This window comes from Ovis aries, chromosome 17, assembly GCF_016772045.2.
Source record: "Ovis aries strain OAR_USU_Benz2616 breed Rambouillet chromosome 17, ARS-UI_Ramb_v3.0, whole genome shotgun sequence".
NCBI lineage: Eukaryota > Metazoa > Chordata > Mammalia > Artiodactyla > Bovidae > Ovis > Ovis aries.
Genome location: NC_056070.1, coordinates 29072189 through 29089409, shown reverse-complemented (window position 1 = coordinate 29089409; position 17221 = coordinate 29072189). Strand labels below are relative to the sequence as shown.

Genomic DNA, 17221 nt, shown 5'->3' with positions numbered 1-17221 from the left:
CATGGGGTCGCAAAGAGTTGGACACGACTGAGTGACTGAACTGAACTAGAGTCTTATTAGTTTGCTTTGGTGGTGTCATGTTTGCTTGGCTCTTTGTTGCCATCTGTGCATTTGAAGGAGTAGACTCCTCTTCCAGTCTTTAGACTGGTTTTGACAGCTAAAGTCCTTTTCTTGCCTCGTTCCAGAACTGATGGGACTGACTCTGGGTTCTCAGCTAGGTGGAACTGAGACCATGTCATGTGGTTGTTGCCAGTCCATGACTGGCAGACCTGTAACCAGGGGTGCAGTCAAATGTTATGCCTACTAGGATTCTAAGGGTGCTCCTATCATGTCACTGGGCTGGTTTATGGGCAGGCCAAACTGCTTCTCAACCGTGGTAGAGTGAAACTGGAGCTGGGTCACAGACTGCTTCAGGGATCTTAGTCAAGTCTGAGGCTGGTGGTCCTATAATGGGGGCATCTACAGGCATTAGCTTTTGCTTGCCTTGGGTGAATTCCTGGGCATGTAAGACTGCCTCAGATTGTGGTAGGATGGGTTTGGATCCATGTAGTGTGGCTTTTGCTGGATCTGCAGTCATGTCAATGATTGGCAGACTTGTTACCAGGGGAACAATCAGGTGTGGCAGGTCTGTTAGTGCTCCTGTCTGGTTACTGGGCTGCTTCCTGGTGGGCAGCATTAGTTCAAGCTGTGGGAGAGTGGAACTGCAGCTGGGTAAACAGGAGTGCTCCAGGGGCCACAGTGAGGTCTGAAGTCAGCAGGCCTATTGATAAAGAGTTCCCAGAAGGATTCCTTGGGAAGGGGCTAGGTGCAGGATTGGGCAAGCAGGGCCAGAGCCAAGTCCACAGAAGATGAGGTTGCTTTGAGTTCACAGATGACACCACAGTTGGAGGGCCTGTCACTGGTACACAGGCTTGCTTCCTCATTTTGGGGCTCTACCAGGGTTTTACAACCTCCTAAATGGATCTCAGTGCTCCCCTAAAGGCACTTTTGTCTATGGATGCTTGTTAAATATTTGTTTCTGTGAGAGAAATGGCTGGGACCTCTTATTCTGCCATATTGCTGATATCACTCCTCTTTATTTTAAAAATATACATAAAATATACCCTATAACAGAGATTGAAACTTCATGCAACTTATGTAAGCTTTACTATATTAAGTAATACTCTGGATGGGGATAAGGTATAGGAATATTCAGAATGGATATGCCAGATTATAACTTTATCATTTTAACAGATAATATAATAAATAAAAAATGATAATTATTGAATATTCAATACCTCTAAGCTGAGTATAAAAGCAGTAATTATAAACAAGCTGTATAGTCAGTATGAAAAAAAGATCTTATGAACATCCTATTTAATTGCCAGAAACAAGAAATTTAGAATAAAATGGTTCAGTACTGCATCTCTTCTTTCTCAAGAAATTAGCTTTCAAAAATAATCTTAAAAAAAAGTTCTGTTCAGTGCTAAAAGGTTTTTTTCCTACATAAGATGTAATTATGTATCCTATAAAAAATCTAAAAAATCTGTCAAAAATTGTATGAATTCTGAAAATGTAAAAGAATAACTTACTTTATTTCAAGTTGTTTGATTTTATTTTCTGCTGTCTTAAGTCTCAGCTGAAGATCATCTTTTGAACGCTCGGCAACCAGGCATCTTTGGTGCATTTCTTCTAGTTTTCTGTAATCATTTTCATTTATTCTGCCTTCACGGTAAATCTGCAGAAGAGGCTTATATGTATATTATTTTGCAGAAAGAAATTATCTTAAGAAATTACACAGTTTAGAAACTGAAATAAATGATAAGAAATAAAAACTCATGATGTGCTCATCTGTTCTCACTAAAAGATTAAAATACATCGATAATTAATTTTGGTTGTCTCGCATTTTCAAAATAAAATGCTGAAAACTGACATACAAAATAATTGCTTATTTTTTAAAGTTATTCATTGTACTATTCAAATAGTTTTAATATGTTAGTAAGTAATTGAACACAGCTGAAATTAAAAAATACTCTAAATGTTACCACTTGGAGATAATCACTTTCTTTGATGAACACTTTCAGGGCAATTCTGTATTGCTGTATTCAAAAGTACAGCTACATGCTGTGGTGCAGTGAGAACTATCTGAAAGTGACTCCAGAATCTCATTCTAGGTTAACCAGACCCTGATTTAGCTGAAATGGAGGTTTCCCCTTCCCCAACAGAAGTGGTTGTAGCCAAGTTCTGCTTCCTATGAGACTGAGCTTCCACCTATGACACAGAGGCTATAACATTCCATGAACTGCAAGGTCTCCAGATGTGAGGCAGATCACATTTCAGACAAACCCTATACAGAGGTACTCTTCAAATCCAGACTGCTTGGCCTAGTAACCAATGTCTTTTCCCACTGACCAGACTGCTTTGTTACTCCTGCTCTACAAAAAGACAGTATCAGCATGTCAATGTCCTGCTGGTAAAATACACACCTATACTTCAGAACCAGTGGTTATTCATTCTGACTATAGCATACCTAGCTGTAGAACAGTGGAAGAAGAGAAAGCTTTGACTTTTCTTTTATCTGTTGCCTTTAGTCTCGTAGGTTTTACATTTCTCCAATAAAGCCTATTCCTTAACCTATGCCATATGATATTGAAAATTCATCCCAAACCCTGCTGGCAGGTGGCAATCTAAATGGGATCTATTCCTATTCCACAACAGAGAGGACTCAGAAGGAATCAATCTTTCAGGAGCGGTGACCATGAACAGCCTATCTTGAACATGACATGCATGTCTTATTTTCCCCCACAAATGGGATTATATACTATATTCTGTTTTGTAAATTACTCTTTTACTATCTGATGTTCTCATAATCTTTTTCCATCAATAATATAGATATATCACATGTTTTTGATGCTATATAGCTCTTCTTTGAAACTCAAACCCTGGTTCTACCATACGCTATTTTTTTTTTAACATCGGACATGTTACTTAACTTCTCTATGAAAGTTCCTAATGCAGCACCTGAAACACAGTATGTGCTGAATCAAATTCAGCAGCCTTTTTACCCACAAGGTATTTTAAGAGTGGATTATTTGCTGCTAATTAAAAAAAAAGTTATCTAAGTAAGAAGTAAATTTTAAACTATAGACTTCTTACAATATTCTTTCTCAAATGCCACTGGGGTAAATATTCTTTCCAAACTATGAATAAAAATCTGTACTTTTAAAAGGTAAAAATCATAGCAATTTATAATTTTTTGTTTATATATACCTGCTATGTTTACAGATGGCCTAAACCCAGTAAAAGTTGGTAGGAATTTTAAAAAAAGAAAGACAAAATGAAATTTAATACTGGGATGTGGTCTAAGCAAGGAATACAGTTACATCATAAAAAAGTTCAAAAAAATGAGGCCACTCTTATAAAGAAATGTATATAGGCAATATCAGTATTCAAATGCAGATTCTGAAAATATTCCAAGCAAATAAAAGAACTCACCAGGAGAATACTTATAACATAGGGGTTGCTAGTAGATAGTATGATGAAAGCAGACAGTAATGTTGAATATTTGCAGTTGGGTTTAGGTAGTTATTTTTTTCCTTTTTCTTTTTACCTTTTCTAGTTCTTCTTCCACTGCTTTTTTCTCCCTGATGGCTCGTTCGATTTGATCTTGTTTTTCAGCACACTCCTATAAATTAAAATCATATTTTAAATAAACATAGTTGTAAAACCTTAAGAAAAATGGGGGAAATGGAAAAGGAAAACAATTTGTTTATAACAGAAATATCACACTTACCCTATCTATGTAAGAAGATCATATTCATTATTATTATTATTTTTTTAAAAAAGCTCAAACTTCAAAAGCTACCTATTCAGGATTTCAGAAATCAACTCGGATGTAGAAAGCCAGTGAGTTATAGGTAAACATCCTAGATGGAATACAGAGGTTGATGGATTCCAGGGAGAAATAAATGAAATCCCTATCTCATATTACAGTTTTCCTTTTCATATACTCTTATCACATATTTTAAAAAGGTAACAGAACTAGACTGTGGCACACCACCACAGGGATAACCTCTGGCCTAAAACGTACATGGATATATAAATTCTAGAATGGTTAATTTTCTATCGTAAATCTTGTAAACAGCAAATTGATACAGTAAAACATTTTACTAACATGAACAGAAAACATTTCTGGCTTGAAAGTTTTTTTTTTAAAATTTTTAATTGGAGGATAACTGCTTTATAATATTGTATTGGTTTTTGCCATACAATTAACAGGAATCAGACATAAGTATACACATGTCCCCTCCTTTCCACACTTCTAGGTGGTCACAGAGTACCAGGTTACTGGCTTGAAAAATTTTAATCAGTAAAATCAAACAAGCTCATCAATAGTCAATACAATTTAAAGTTTTGCAAATGAGACTGAAACTAAGAACAATCATTCTAACAATGGCTCTTCATAGCTATTCTCTATTTTTAAGAATGGGTATGGTTATTTTCTACCATTATGCTATGAATGAACCTGCTTTGCTGACAACACACTGCTAATATTCAATTATCTTTATCATAATTATATTTTACAAAAGTACAACATACACTGCTATACTTAAAATGGATAACCAACAAGGACCTACTGTATAGCACATGGGACTCTGCTCATTGTTACGTAACAGTCTAGATGGGAGGGGAGTTTGGGGGAGAATGGATACATGTATATTATGGCTGAGTCCTTTTCCTGTTCATCTGAAACTACAATACAAAGTAAGAAAGCTTAAAAATGTTTTTAAAGCTTCTAAAATAAATCAGATAATTAATCTAAATTTATCTTTTATTAAGAGAGAACTTACTGGGTAAGACACATTTATGTAGTAAGTTGCTAATCTATGAAAAGGTAGTATTGTGGTACGAAATTTGGGATTTCTCCTATGTTCATACCTATCTCATGTAATTTTTTAATTGACTATTTCTTAGAGCAGTTTAGGTTCACAGTAAAATTGAGGGGAAGTTACAGATTTCCCCTATACTTCCTTCCCTCATACATAGATAACCTCTCCCATTATTAACATCCTGCAATAGTAGCGGTACATTTGTTAAAATTGATGTACCTACATCACACATCATTATCACCTAGAGTCCACAGTTTAGAGTTCAATTTTGGTGCTGTATATTTTGTGAGTTTGAAAAGATTTATAATGACATATATCCACTATTATAGTATCATATAGAGTAGTTTCACTGGTCTAAAAATTTTAGCAGATATCTGCTGTCAATCACCACCAATATTCCTACCTTTTGGACAAGAAACAACCAAATGATACTAGAAATTTTTTCAGGTACTCATGAAGTATTTTCAAAATCATACCCCCAAAGTGTATCATAAAGATAATCTCAATAAATATTAAGAATCAATATCACACTGATTATCATATAAGCCATGATAATGGATCTGAAAAAGATCATAATGAACGTCTCAAATTACTTGTATGAACTTGGGAATTTATAACCAATCCTCTCCCTCATTTGCTATAGATTAACAAAAACCTCTGCTACTTGGCAGGAGTAAAACCTTGAGTATTTCAAGAGAAATTCTGTTACACTACTCTTTAAAGGGGGTACATGGCTTGAGATAAAACTGACTCTGATCTTTTCTTCAGCTCAGTTCAGTTGCGTCTAACTCTTTGCAATCCCATGGACTGCAGTGTGCCTGGCTTCCCTGTCCATCACCAACTCCGAGAGCTTGCTCAAACTCATGTACATGGAGTCAGTGATGTCTATCCAAAAAATCTGCACAATACCCTAAAATATAAGGTTTTCTCTGTCCTGCAAGCATAACTTAGGTTGGTTTAGCTAAAGTATGGTTAACTTCCCTAACTTCATCTTTATAGCATACAGGGTAAAACTGGTAATGAAGAACAGAAATCAATAGTCAGCATCAGGTTATTACGCCTCAAACTGCAGTCTGAGTTTCTGAGAAAATGTGCTTTTTAAAAGTAGTTGAACATGTCGTACTTCAAGCATACCTCTAAGTGATTAACATTCAAAAAACTCCATTTAGTACAGCTTTTTTAACGAAACCAATATGACATCAGATAATATTTAATATCTTTAGAAAAATCCACTTAGTTATGAGCTATGAATGTTTTACTATAAATCCTAAGCAGCATCTCTTAAGACACAGAAATTATACTTTTTACTCTAAAGTGAGTTTATATAGCTCTGATTGTTACATAGCTATCAATTATTTTTAAAATCTCTGCAGACTTTATATAGTATCTATTTCTACATAGAAAGAAATACTGTTCTTGTCCCACCAGAGTTTACATCTATTAAATAATCCTAGACTAGAATGTCGAAAAATATGATCATTCTTTTAGGGGTGTTTAAATATCAATTAGTCAGTAACTATTTATTGAAAATACATTGTGCAAAATATTGTATTAAGCAATGGAGAAAATAAAGTAAAGCATAATATTTTGCTATTGTGAAGTACTTACAAGCTACTTGGAAAGATAAGACTTTCATGGAGAAAGACAAAGAAGGGGAGGCAGGGAGCAAGAAGGAAGACAAGAAGATAGAATAGAAGGCATATGTGATGTCTTATACTTATTACCAGACATAATTCGTTGATAAATTTTGTAAGAAAGATTAAAAATTACATAGAGATTCAGAAAAGATGAGTTTGCAAAACTGGAAATGACAATCTTTCTAATCTCTGGAAACTGTTTTACTTTTATGCTCCTGTGAACAAAGTTATTAAATTCCACTTCATCAAATCTTCGAGTTAAATTTAAATGTATATATTTAATCCCACCTCGAGTTACACAAGTACTCTTTCCTCTTCCTTCTTTGCCTACACATTCCCCAGTACTCATTTCTTTTTGGAAGACTTTCTTCCTTCCCACTGCTATGTATCTTTCTTTTTTTCTGACCTCTCAAATGAACCCAGCACGTGGCAGCAACTGTACCTGGATGCTTCAGCAGTACCCTATGCATTCTTTGTTGAAAAAAGGTAATCATAGTGAAACGTGATAAATGTCATGCATCTTTCTTACCAGACCATAAGTTCCAAGATTGCAGGTAGTATGTTTATCTTGATTTTTTTTCTTTTCCTAGCATCTATCTCAGTCCCTGCATTAATGACTATCTTCTGAATAAATGGATGCTCAATAATGTGATCTTGACCTTTAAAATAAGCAATATTCAGAAGAAAATGTTAACACAGTTTTCTAACATACCATTTGAAGGGCTGAAAGTTCTTCTGTTAGTTGAAAAATCTGTTTATTATATTGTTTTCTTGTGTTTATAATCTGTAAAGTAAGACACATATGAATTAAGTCTACAATAAAAATAATTAACATCTAATAAAACATGTATAATACTAATTTTGATTAAAAATAAAATTATAACTTTTAAGGCATAAAGGATAAATACAAAATATATTGAGTCAAGGATTTATCATGACAGGGAAAGTAAATGAACAAGGTGATAAATCCTAAAGGACAGTGATTGTTAAATTTCCTGTCTTAAGATTCTTGTATACTATAAAAACAAAGAATTTTGCTTTTACAACGAGTTCTTTATTAAAATTTATCATATTAGAAAGGAAAACAAAATTTAAAAATATTTACTTATTAAAGAAACCTATATGCAGGTCAGGAAGCAACAGTTAGAACTGGACATGGAACAACAGACTGCTTCCAAATAGGAAAAGGAGTATGTCAGGCCGCATACTGCCATCCTGCTTATTTAACTTATATGCAGAGTACATCATGAGAAACTCTGGGCTGGAAGAAGCACAAGCTGGAATCAAGATTGCTGGGAGAAATATCAATAACCTCAGATATGCACATGACACCACTCTTATGACAGAAAGTGAAGAGGAACTAAAAAGCCTCTTGATGAAAGTAAAAGAGAAGAGTGAAAAAGTTCGCTTAAAGCTCAACGTTCAGAAAACGAAGATCATGGCATTTGGTCCTATCACTTCATGGCAAATAGATCGGGAAACAGTGGAAACAGTCAGACTTTATTTTGGGGGGCTCCAAAACCACTGCAGATGGTGATTGCAGCCATGAAATTAAAAGATGCTTACTCCTTGGAAGAAAAGTTATGACCAACCTAGATAGCATATTCAAAAGCAGAAACATTGTTTTGCCAACAAAGGTCCGTCTAGTCAAGGCTATGGTTTTCCAGTGGTCATGTATGGATGTGAGAGTTAGACTTGAAGAAAGCTGAGCGCCGAAGAATTGATGCTTTTGAAGTGTGGTGTTGGAGAAGACTCGAGAGTCCCTTGGACTGCAAGGAGATCCAACCAGTCCATTCTGAAGGAGATCAACCCTGGGATTTCTCTTGAAGGAATGATGCTAAAGCTGAAACTCCAGTACTTTGGCCACCACGTGCGAAGAGTTGACTCATTGGAAAAGACTCTGTTGCTGGGAGGGATTGGGGGCAGGAGGAGAAAGGGACGACCGAGGATGAGATCCACCAGTCCATTCTGAAGGAGATCAGCCTTGGGATTTCTTTGGAAGGACTGATGCTAAAGCTGAAACTCCAGTACTTTGGCCACCACGTGCGAAGAGTTGACTCATTGGAAGACTCTGATGCTGAGAGGGATTGGGGGCAGGAGGAGAAGGGGATGACAGAGGATGAGATGGCTGGATGGCACCACCAACTCGATGGACATGAGTTTGGAAGAACTCCGGGAGTTGGTGATGGACAGGGAGGGCTGGCGTGCTGTGATTCATGGGGTTGCAAAGAGTCAGACACAACTAAGTGACTGAACTGAACTGAATCCCTTATAAGTAAAAGTAACTAAAGTTGTCACAGGTTAACATAAAAAATACACTTTTTTGAAAATATGTATATTTTCCAAAAATTAAAAAAATATTTAGAAAAGTGGCATTATTGTACATTTATGCATATTTCCTTAATTTCTCTGGCTTAATAGAAGATGGACTCTCACCCTTTTCTAGCAACACAAGAGATGATTCTACACATGGACATCACCAGGTGGTCAATATCAAAATCAGATTGATTATATTCTCTGCAGTTGAAGATGGAGAAGCTCTATATGGTCAGCAAAAACAAAATGGGGGCTGACTGTGGCTTAGATCAGGAGCTTTATTGCAAAATTCAGGCTTAAATGGAAGAAAATAGGGAAACCACTAACCATTCAGGTATGACCTAAATACAATCCCTTATGATTTTACAGTAGACATGATGAATAGATTCAAGGGATTAGATCTCATAGACGAAGTGCCTGAAGAACTATGGATGGAGGTTTGTAACACAGTACAGGAGGCAGTAACCAAAACCACCCCAAAGAAAAATAATTGCAAGAAGGCAAAGTGGTTGTCTGAGGAGGCTTTATAAATAGCTGAGGAAAGAAGAGAAGCAAAAAGCAAGAGAGAAAGAGAAAGATATACCCAACTGAATGCAGAATTCCAGTGAAGAGCAAGGACAGATAAGAAAGCCTTGTTAAATGAACAATGCAAAGAAATGGGGGAAAACAACAGAATGGAAAGACTAGAGATCTCTTCAAGAAAATTAGAGATACAAAATGAACATTTTATGTTAGGATGGGCACAATAAAGGACAGAAACAGTAAGGACCTAACAGAAGCAGATTTAGAGATTAAGAAGAGGGGTCAAGAATACACAGAAGAACTATACCAAAAAAGTCTTAATGATCCAGATAACCATGATGGTATGGTCACTCACCTATAGCCAGACATCCTGGAGTGTAAAGTCGAGTGGGCCTTAGGAAGCATTATTATGAACAAAGCTAGTGGAGGTGATGGAATTCCAGCTGAGCTGTTTCAAATCCTAAGAGATGATGTTGTTAAAGCACTGAACTCGATATGTCAGCAAACTGGGAAAACAGCACTGGCCACAGAACTGGAAAAGGTTAGTTTTCATTGCAATGCCAAAGAATGTTCAAACTACTGCACAACTGCACTCTGTTCACATGCTAGCAAGGTTACACTCAGAATCTTCAAGCTAGGCTTCAGCAGTATGTGAACTGAGAACCTACAAATGTACAACCTGGGTTTAGAAAAGGCCGAGGAACCAGAGATCAAACTGCCAAAGTCCACTGGATCATAGAGAAAGCAAGGGAACTCTGGAAAAACATCTACTTCTGCTTCACTGACTCTGCTAAAGGCTCTGACGGTAGAGAAAAAGTGGAAATAGTGATAGATTTTCCTTTCTTGGGCTCCAAAATCACTGAGGATGGTTGGCTGCAGTCATGGAAGTAAAAGATGCTTGCTCCTTGGAGAGAAAGCCATGACAAACCTAGACAGCATATTAAAAGCAGAGACTTCACTTTGCCAACTAAGAGCCAAAGCTATGGTTTTTCCAGTACTCATGTACAGGTGTGAGGGTTGGACTATAAAGAAGGCTGAATGCTTAACACTTCATGCTTTCAAACTGTGGTACTGGAGAAGACTCTTGAGAGTCCCTTGGGCTGCAAAGAGATCAAACCAGTAAATCCTAAAGGAAAAAAATCCCTGAATATTCATTGGAAGGAATGATGCTGAAGCTGAAACTCCAATACTCTGGCCAACTGATGCGAAGAGCCGACTTGCTGGAAAAGATCCTGACGCTGGGAAAGATTGAGGGCAGAAGGAAAAGGGGGTGACAGAGGACAAGATGGCTGGATGGCATCACCGGCTCAATGGACATGAGTGTGAGCAAATTCCGGGAGACAGTCAAGGACAGGGAAGCCTGGTGTGTTGCAATCTATGGGGTCTCAAAGAGTCAGACACGACTTAACAAGAACAGAGACATGGTAGGCTTCCTAAGTGGTTCAGTGGCAAAGAATCTGCCTACCGATGCAAGAGCTGCAGGGGACACAGGTTCAATACCTGAATCAGGAAGATCCATGGAGGAGGAAATGGCAACTCACTTCAGGTTTCCTGTCGGGATAATCCCATGGACAGAGGAGCCTCGAGGGCTACAGTTTATGGGGTTGCAAAGAGTCGGACACAACTGTTCATGCATGCAGGCACAGAGATATGGCAGTCAAATACAATGATATATAAACATGGACTGGATGCTGAACTTTAAAATCTAAACAACCTTAAAGAATATTCTAGAGAAATCTGAGTGTGGCCTGAAATAATACTGATTTTTTAAAGATATGGTAATATTGCTGTGGTTGCGTAACAAAATGCCCTTTGTCTAGAAAACAGATGTCAAGATGAAGTGTCATGAGGCCTGAAGCTTATATTTGAATGTATGGCAAAAGGGAAGAGTGTGTATGGAACATAAAGAGACATGGAAAGGACACAGCAAGACACTAAAAGTTTTCTGGGTGAGACAGAAATAAGTGTTCATTGTACAACTCTTTCATTTTCACGGATTTGGAAATTTTTTAATATAAATTTATTTTAATTGGAGGCTAATTACTTTAGAATATTATATTGGTTTTGTCATACATCAACATGAATCCACCACAGGTGTACATGTGTTCCCCATCCTGAACCCCCCTCCTACCTCCCTCCCCGTACCATCGCTCTGGGTCATCCCAGTGCATCGGCCCCAAGCATCCTGTATCCTGCATCGAACTTGGGACTAGCGATTCGTTTCATATATGATAGCATACATGTTTCAATGCCATTGTCCCAAATCATCCCACCCTCTCCCTCTCCCACAGAGTCAAAAAGACTGTTCTATACATGTGTGTCTCTTTTGCTGTCTTGCATACAGGGTTATCATTACCATCTTTCTAAATCCCATATATATGTGTTAGTATACTGTATTGGTGTTTTTCTTTCTGGCTTACTTCACTCTGTATAATCAGCTCCAGTTTCATCCACCTCATTAGAACTGATTAAAATGGATTCTTTTTAATGGCTGAGTAATACTCCACTGTGTATATGTACCACAGCTTTCTTATCCATTCATCTGCTGATGGACATCTAGGTTGCTTCCATGTCCTGGCTATTATAAACAGTGCTGCGATGAACATTGGGGTACACGTGTCTCTTTCAATTCTGGTTTCCTCAGTGTGTATGCCCAGCAGTGGCATTGCTGGGTCATAAGACAGTTTTATTTCCAATTTTTTAAGGAACCTCCACACTGTTCTCCATAGTGGCTGTACTAGTTTGCATTCCCACCAACAGTGTAAGAGGGTTCCCTTTTCTCCACACCCTCTCCAGCTACTCTGTTTTTTAGTTTTTTCGTCTTTAAAATGGGTTTTTGTGGTTTTTTACTCCTAAACTCACTTTAAATTTTTTAACTTTACCCTCACCACTTATGAATTAATTCATATTAGAGGAAAAGACAAATATTATGTCCTCCCTTTTTCTTCATATGTAGGCAAAGTTATATTTCCAAGATAGTTTATTTTTAAAAATTTTTTGTATTTATTTATTTGGTTGTGCTGGGTCTTCTTTGTGGCATGTGGGATCCAGTTCCCAGACCAGGGATCAAACCCAGGCCCCCAGCATTGGGAGTGCAGAGTCTTGGCCACTGGACCACCAGAGAAGTCCCTCTAAGACAGTTCTAACTTTCATAAGGCTCAGAATTCAAACCAAGAAACAATTCTTTACTTTTAACGCAAAAATGCAAGAGTTAGTTTTGATAATGGAATTGTAAATGGTAACGCAATTCACAAACTGTGTGGTATCAGCATAATGTGACTGAACAGCCCTGGGCTCAGTATAGCAAGGAGAAGGTATGAGTCTAAGTTCTGGCTTTAATTAGTATAAAATTTTGAGTGAATCAATAACCTCTCATGGGTTTAAGCTTCATTACCAATGAAGTAAGAGATTAAAGCAGATTTCTCTAGTACTCTTGTTCTAAGATACTGCAAATAACAGGATATTTTCTTCTTTTGCTTATGTATCCCAAGATTCTTTTTGATCCTTCTTGACGCTATGCTTAAGGTGAGTTAATCTTCACTATATTCCTAGTCTAAATCTCTCTCCTTCCCACTTACTCTACCTACTACCTCTATTTCACTCCAGCTCTAATGTTAGGGGCTACCATCATGAGATGATTTTTATGTGAAATTTAGTACAGCTGATATAACCAGTTGATAGTTACTTACCTAGGTTCATAAGGCAACAACTCAGGTAGTAGCTAGTCTTAAGCTGTGAAATTCTATAAAATTTTGAATTTTAAATATAATTAAAATTCCTTACCGCTGTCCTGGTTCTTAGGGAAGCGTCCTGCACAATCTGAGAAACCGTTTCTTTCATTTTCTCTATATCTTCTTGTTTTTGCTTCTCCTCAAGCAGAGCCTTCAAAAATAATTTGATGTTATTATAGATCACATCATTATTAAGATTATATAATAAGTGGGTAAAAACCTGTCTACTAATCACTTTCTTAAAAACATACATCTTATTTGGAACTTCTGAGACATCTCTAGTTGGAGATCTTGTCTAAGTTATGACTGATATTTATTTCCTCTAACTTCCACACCTGATCTTGTCCTCACGAAAAAATTATTATTCTTTGATATTTATTTCAGACAGTACCATCACTCTTCTGATCCCTACAGATGGAAATTTAGAATTATGTTTGAATTTTCCTTCTCTTTTATTACCTATGTAAAATTTATCAAATTTAAATGTTATATTCTTGGAGAAACCTCTTAGGCTTTCCTTTCTATAAATTAATTTATTATTCCATTCCTTTCCACTATTTGGTTTTATTCAAATTATGTCACTTGTCACCTCATAACTCCATCACGGCAGATACCACCCACTTCATCTCAATGATATTTCTAACCAACCAATCCTTTTCATTTCCCCTTAAAAAATACTCTTACGATCCTAGTTCTGTTGTCAGTCACACCCCATTTCTTTGCTTTTTTGTGGAACAAAACTTCTCAAGTCTGCACTTGCTCATTTCCAAAACTTTCTATTATGTTTGCCCTAATCAGGCTTTCACCATCATCTCTACACTGCTAACTCAAGAGTCACCTCTGAGTAATTATCTTATGTGATCTGTAAAGCACCACTTGAGATAAAAATTTTCTTTTCCTTGTTCTACTTTCTTTACTTTGCTTTTAGCATATAATAATATTGGTTTTCCTCTTAACTCACTGATTATTCCGTTTGAGTCTACATTGCTGTTTCTTCCTCTTTCCTTGAACCTCTTTATTAATGGACAACCCAAGACTTAGTTCTTGGTCTTTTTCTCTATTCAAATCCATCTCTTGGTGGTCTAATCCAAACTCATGGTTTTAAATATCATTTATATGCGGACAAGTCCCAAGTTTATATCTCTAATTTAAATATCTTCCTGAACTTGGAACTCCTAAAATTTTAGGTTTGAGTCAATCTTTTTTTTTAAATTAAATATCATTACTTACTAGTGGTTCTCTGTTTTGACCCCACTATCTTCCAAAGATACCATACACATTCCTATCTCTATTTTTTGTTTGTTTTAATAAATTTCCTCCACGTATATAGGTAAGCTAGTGAGAAGTAACAGCTATTCTGATATAACAACCTTGTCAGGCAGAATGGGACAATGGGAAAAGGAAGTTTCATAAGAAAACCATGCTAAAGCTGTCTTTCATGCCTGTTTGTATGACTGGTTCAAAGAACTTTTGACTTCTTGGAACAAGCAACTGAAGGTGGGAACTCTCTGGTCATTAAGCAGTGAGTCAAGAGGGAACTTAATACACATTGCAGACATAAACATGAAATTTGACTCAAGACAAATTTGTAGACTTGAGACCTGGTTGAGAAAATTTAAGGGACAAGCACTGAGTATCACTACTATCTTCTCTGTCCACTGTGCTCCATACAAAATGATCATCTTTATGATCTTATGTTAAGAACACTCATATGGTTAAGCTTCAGATTAGATAAATAATTTTACCCTGCTCTTAATTCTTCTAGCTAGCTTAGGTGTTTAGAGGAATTTCCAAGAATATTGTGCACTTTGTGCCTTTCATCCTAGTTCTAACAGACAGTATTCAGATCACCATTCATTGATGACTACTGATGGACTCAGATATGCAGATGACACCACCCTTATGGCAGAAAATGAAGAGGAACTAAAAAGCCTCTTGATGAAAGTGAAAGTGGAGAGTGAAAAAGTTGGCTTAAAGCTCAACATTCAGAAAACAAAGATCATGGCATCTGGTCTCATTACTTCATGGGAAATAGATGGGGAAACAGTGCCAGACTTTATTTTTCTGGGCTCCAAAATCACTGCAGATGGTGATTGTAGCCATGAAATTAAAAGACGCTTACTCCTTGGAAGAAAAGTTATGACCAACCTAGATAACATATTGAAAAGCAGAGACATTACTTTGTCAACAAAGGTCCGTCTAGTCAAGGCTATGGTTTTTCCAATAGTCACGTATGGATGCAAGAGTTGGACTTGAAGAAAGCTGAGTGCTGAAGAATTGATGCTTTTGAATTGTGGTGTTGGAGAAGACTCTTGAGAGTCCCTTGAATTGCAAGGAGACCCAACCAGTCCATTCTGAAGGAGATCAGCCCTGGGATTTCTTTGAAAGGAATGATGCTAAAGCTGAAGCTCCAGTACTTTGGCCACCTCATGAGAAGAGTTGACTCATTGGAAAAGACTCTGATGCTGGGAGGGATTGGGGGCAGGAGGAGAAGAGGACGACAGAGGATGAGATGGCTGGATGGCATCACTGACTTGATGGACGTGAGTCTGAGTGAACTCTGGGAGATGGTGATGGACAGGGAGGCCTGGAGTGCTGCGATTCATGGGGTCGCAAAGAGTCGGACACGACTGAGCAACTGAACTGAACTGATAAATGCAGAAGACCACTGTATCTACTACTGTGGGCAAGAATCCCTTAGAAGAAATAGAGTAGGCCTCTTAAGTCAATAAAAGAGTCCAGAATGTAGTGCTTGGGTGCAATCTCAAAAATCACAGAATGATCTCTGCTTGTTTCCAAGGCAAACTATTCAACATCACAGTAATCCAAATCTATGCCCTGACCACTGATGCTGAAGAAGCTAAAGCTGGCCAGTTCTATGAAGATCCACAAGATCTTCTAGAACTAACACCAAAAAAAAGATGTCCTTTTCATCACAGGGGACTGGAATGCAAAAGTAGGAAGTCAATAGATACCTGGAGTAACAGGCAAGCTTGGCTTTGGAATACACAAATGAGGCAGAGCAAAGGCTAACAGAGTTTTGACAAGAGAACACACTGGTCATAGCAAACACCCTCTTCCAACACCACAAGATATAACTCTACACATCAACATCAACAGATGGTTGATAACAAAATCAGACTGATTATATTCTCTGCAGCTGAAGATAGAAAAGCTCTATACAGTCAGCAAAAACAAGACCAGGAGCTGACTGTGGCTTAGATCATGAAGTCCTTATTGCAAAATTCATACTTAAATTGAAGAAAGTAGGGAAAAACACTAGACCATTCAGGTATGACCTATATCAAATCCCTGATGATTATACAGTAGAAGCGACAAATAGATTTAAAGGATTAGATCTTATAGACAGAGTGCCTGATGAACTATGGATGGAGGTTTGTGACACTGTACAAGGGGCAGTGATCAAAACCAATGGACTGGTTCCAAACTGAGAAAGAGTATGTCAAGAGTGTATACTGTCACCCTGCTTATTAAACATATGTGTAGAGAACATCATGCAAAATGCCAGGCTGGATGAAGCACAAGCTGGAATCAAGATCGCACAGAGAAATATCAACAATCTCAGATATGCAGATGACACCACCCTTATGGTGGAAAGTGAAGAAACTAAACAGCCTCTTGAAAATGAAAGAGGAGAGTGAAATAGCTGGCTGAAAACTCGACATTCAAAACACTAAGATCATGGCATTTGGACCCATCACTTCAGAACAAATAGATGGGAAACATGGACAGACTATATTTTGGGGGGTTCCAAAATCACTGCAGATGGTGACTGCAGCCATGAAATTAAAAGATGCTTGCCCCTTGGAAGAAAACCTATAATCACCTAGACAGCATATTAAAAAGCAGAGACATTACTTTGCTGACAAATGTCTGTCTACTCAAAGCTATGGTTTTTCCACTAGTCGAGTATGGATATGAGAGTTGGACCATAAAGAAAGCTGGGCACTGAAGAATTGATGCTTTTGAACTGTGGTGTTGGAGAAGACTCTTGAGAGTCCCTTGGCCTGCAAGGAGATCAAACCAGTCATTCCTCAAGGAAATCAGTTCTGAATATTCACTGGAAGGACTGATGCTGAAGCTGAAACTCCAATACTTTGGCCACCTGATACAAAGAACTGACTCA

At 37.4% G+C, this 17221-nt stretch overlaps 1 protein-coding gene across 5 annotated transcripts in view; it reads right to left on the bottom strand.

The window, feature by feature from the left end:
- The window catches only part of LOC101108690 (sodium channel and clathrin linker 1), a 183321-nt gene that overhangs the window by 22430 nt on the left and 143670 nt on the right, over positions 1–17221 (bottom strand). For 2 of the 5 annotated variants that reach the window (XM_060401008.1, XM_060401009.1), the window contains 4 exons: positions 13127–13225; positions 7218–7289; positions 3590–3664; positions 1572–1717 (listed from right to left, as the gene is read on the bottom strand). In XM_060401008.1, the coding sequence (XP_060256991.1) occupies positions 1572–1717; positions 3590–3664; positions 7218–7289; positions 13127–13225 (392 nt within the window). Of the gene's footprint in view, positions 1–1571; positions 1718–3474; positions 3665–7211; positions 7290–9698; positions 9804–13126; positions 13226–17221 lie in introns of those variants that run through there. The other 3 variants (XR_009596990.1, XR_009596991.1, XM_060401010.1) reach the window with 2 other exon arrangements.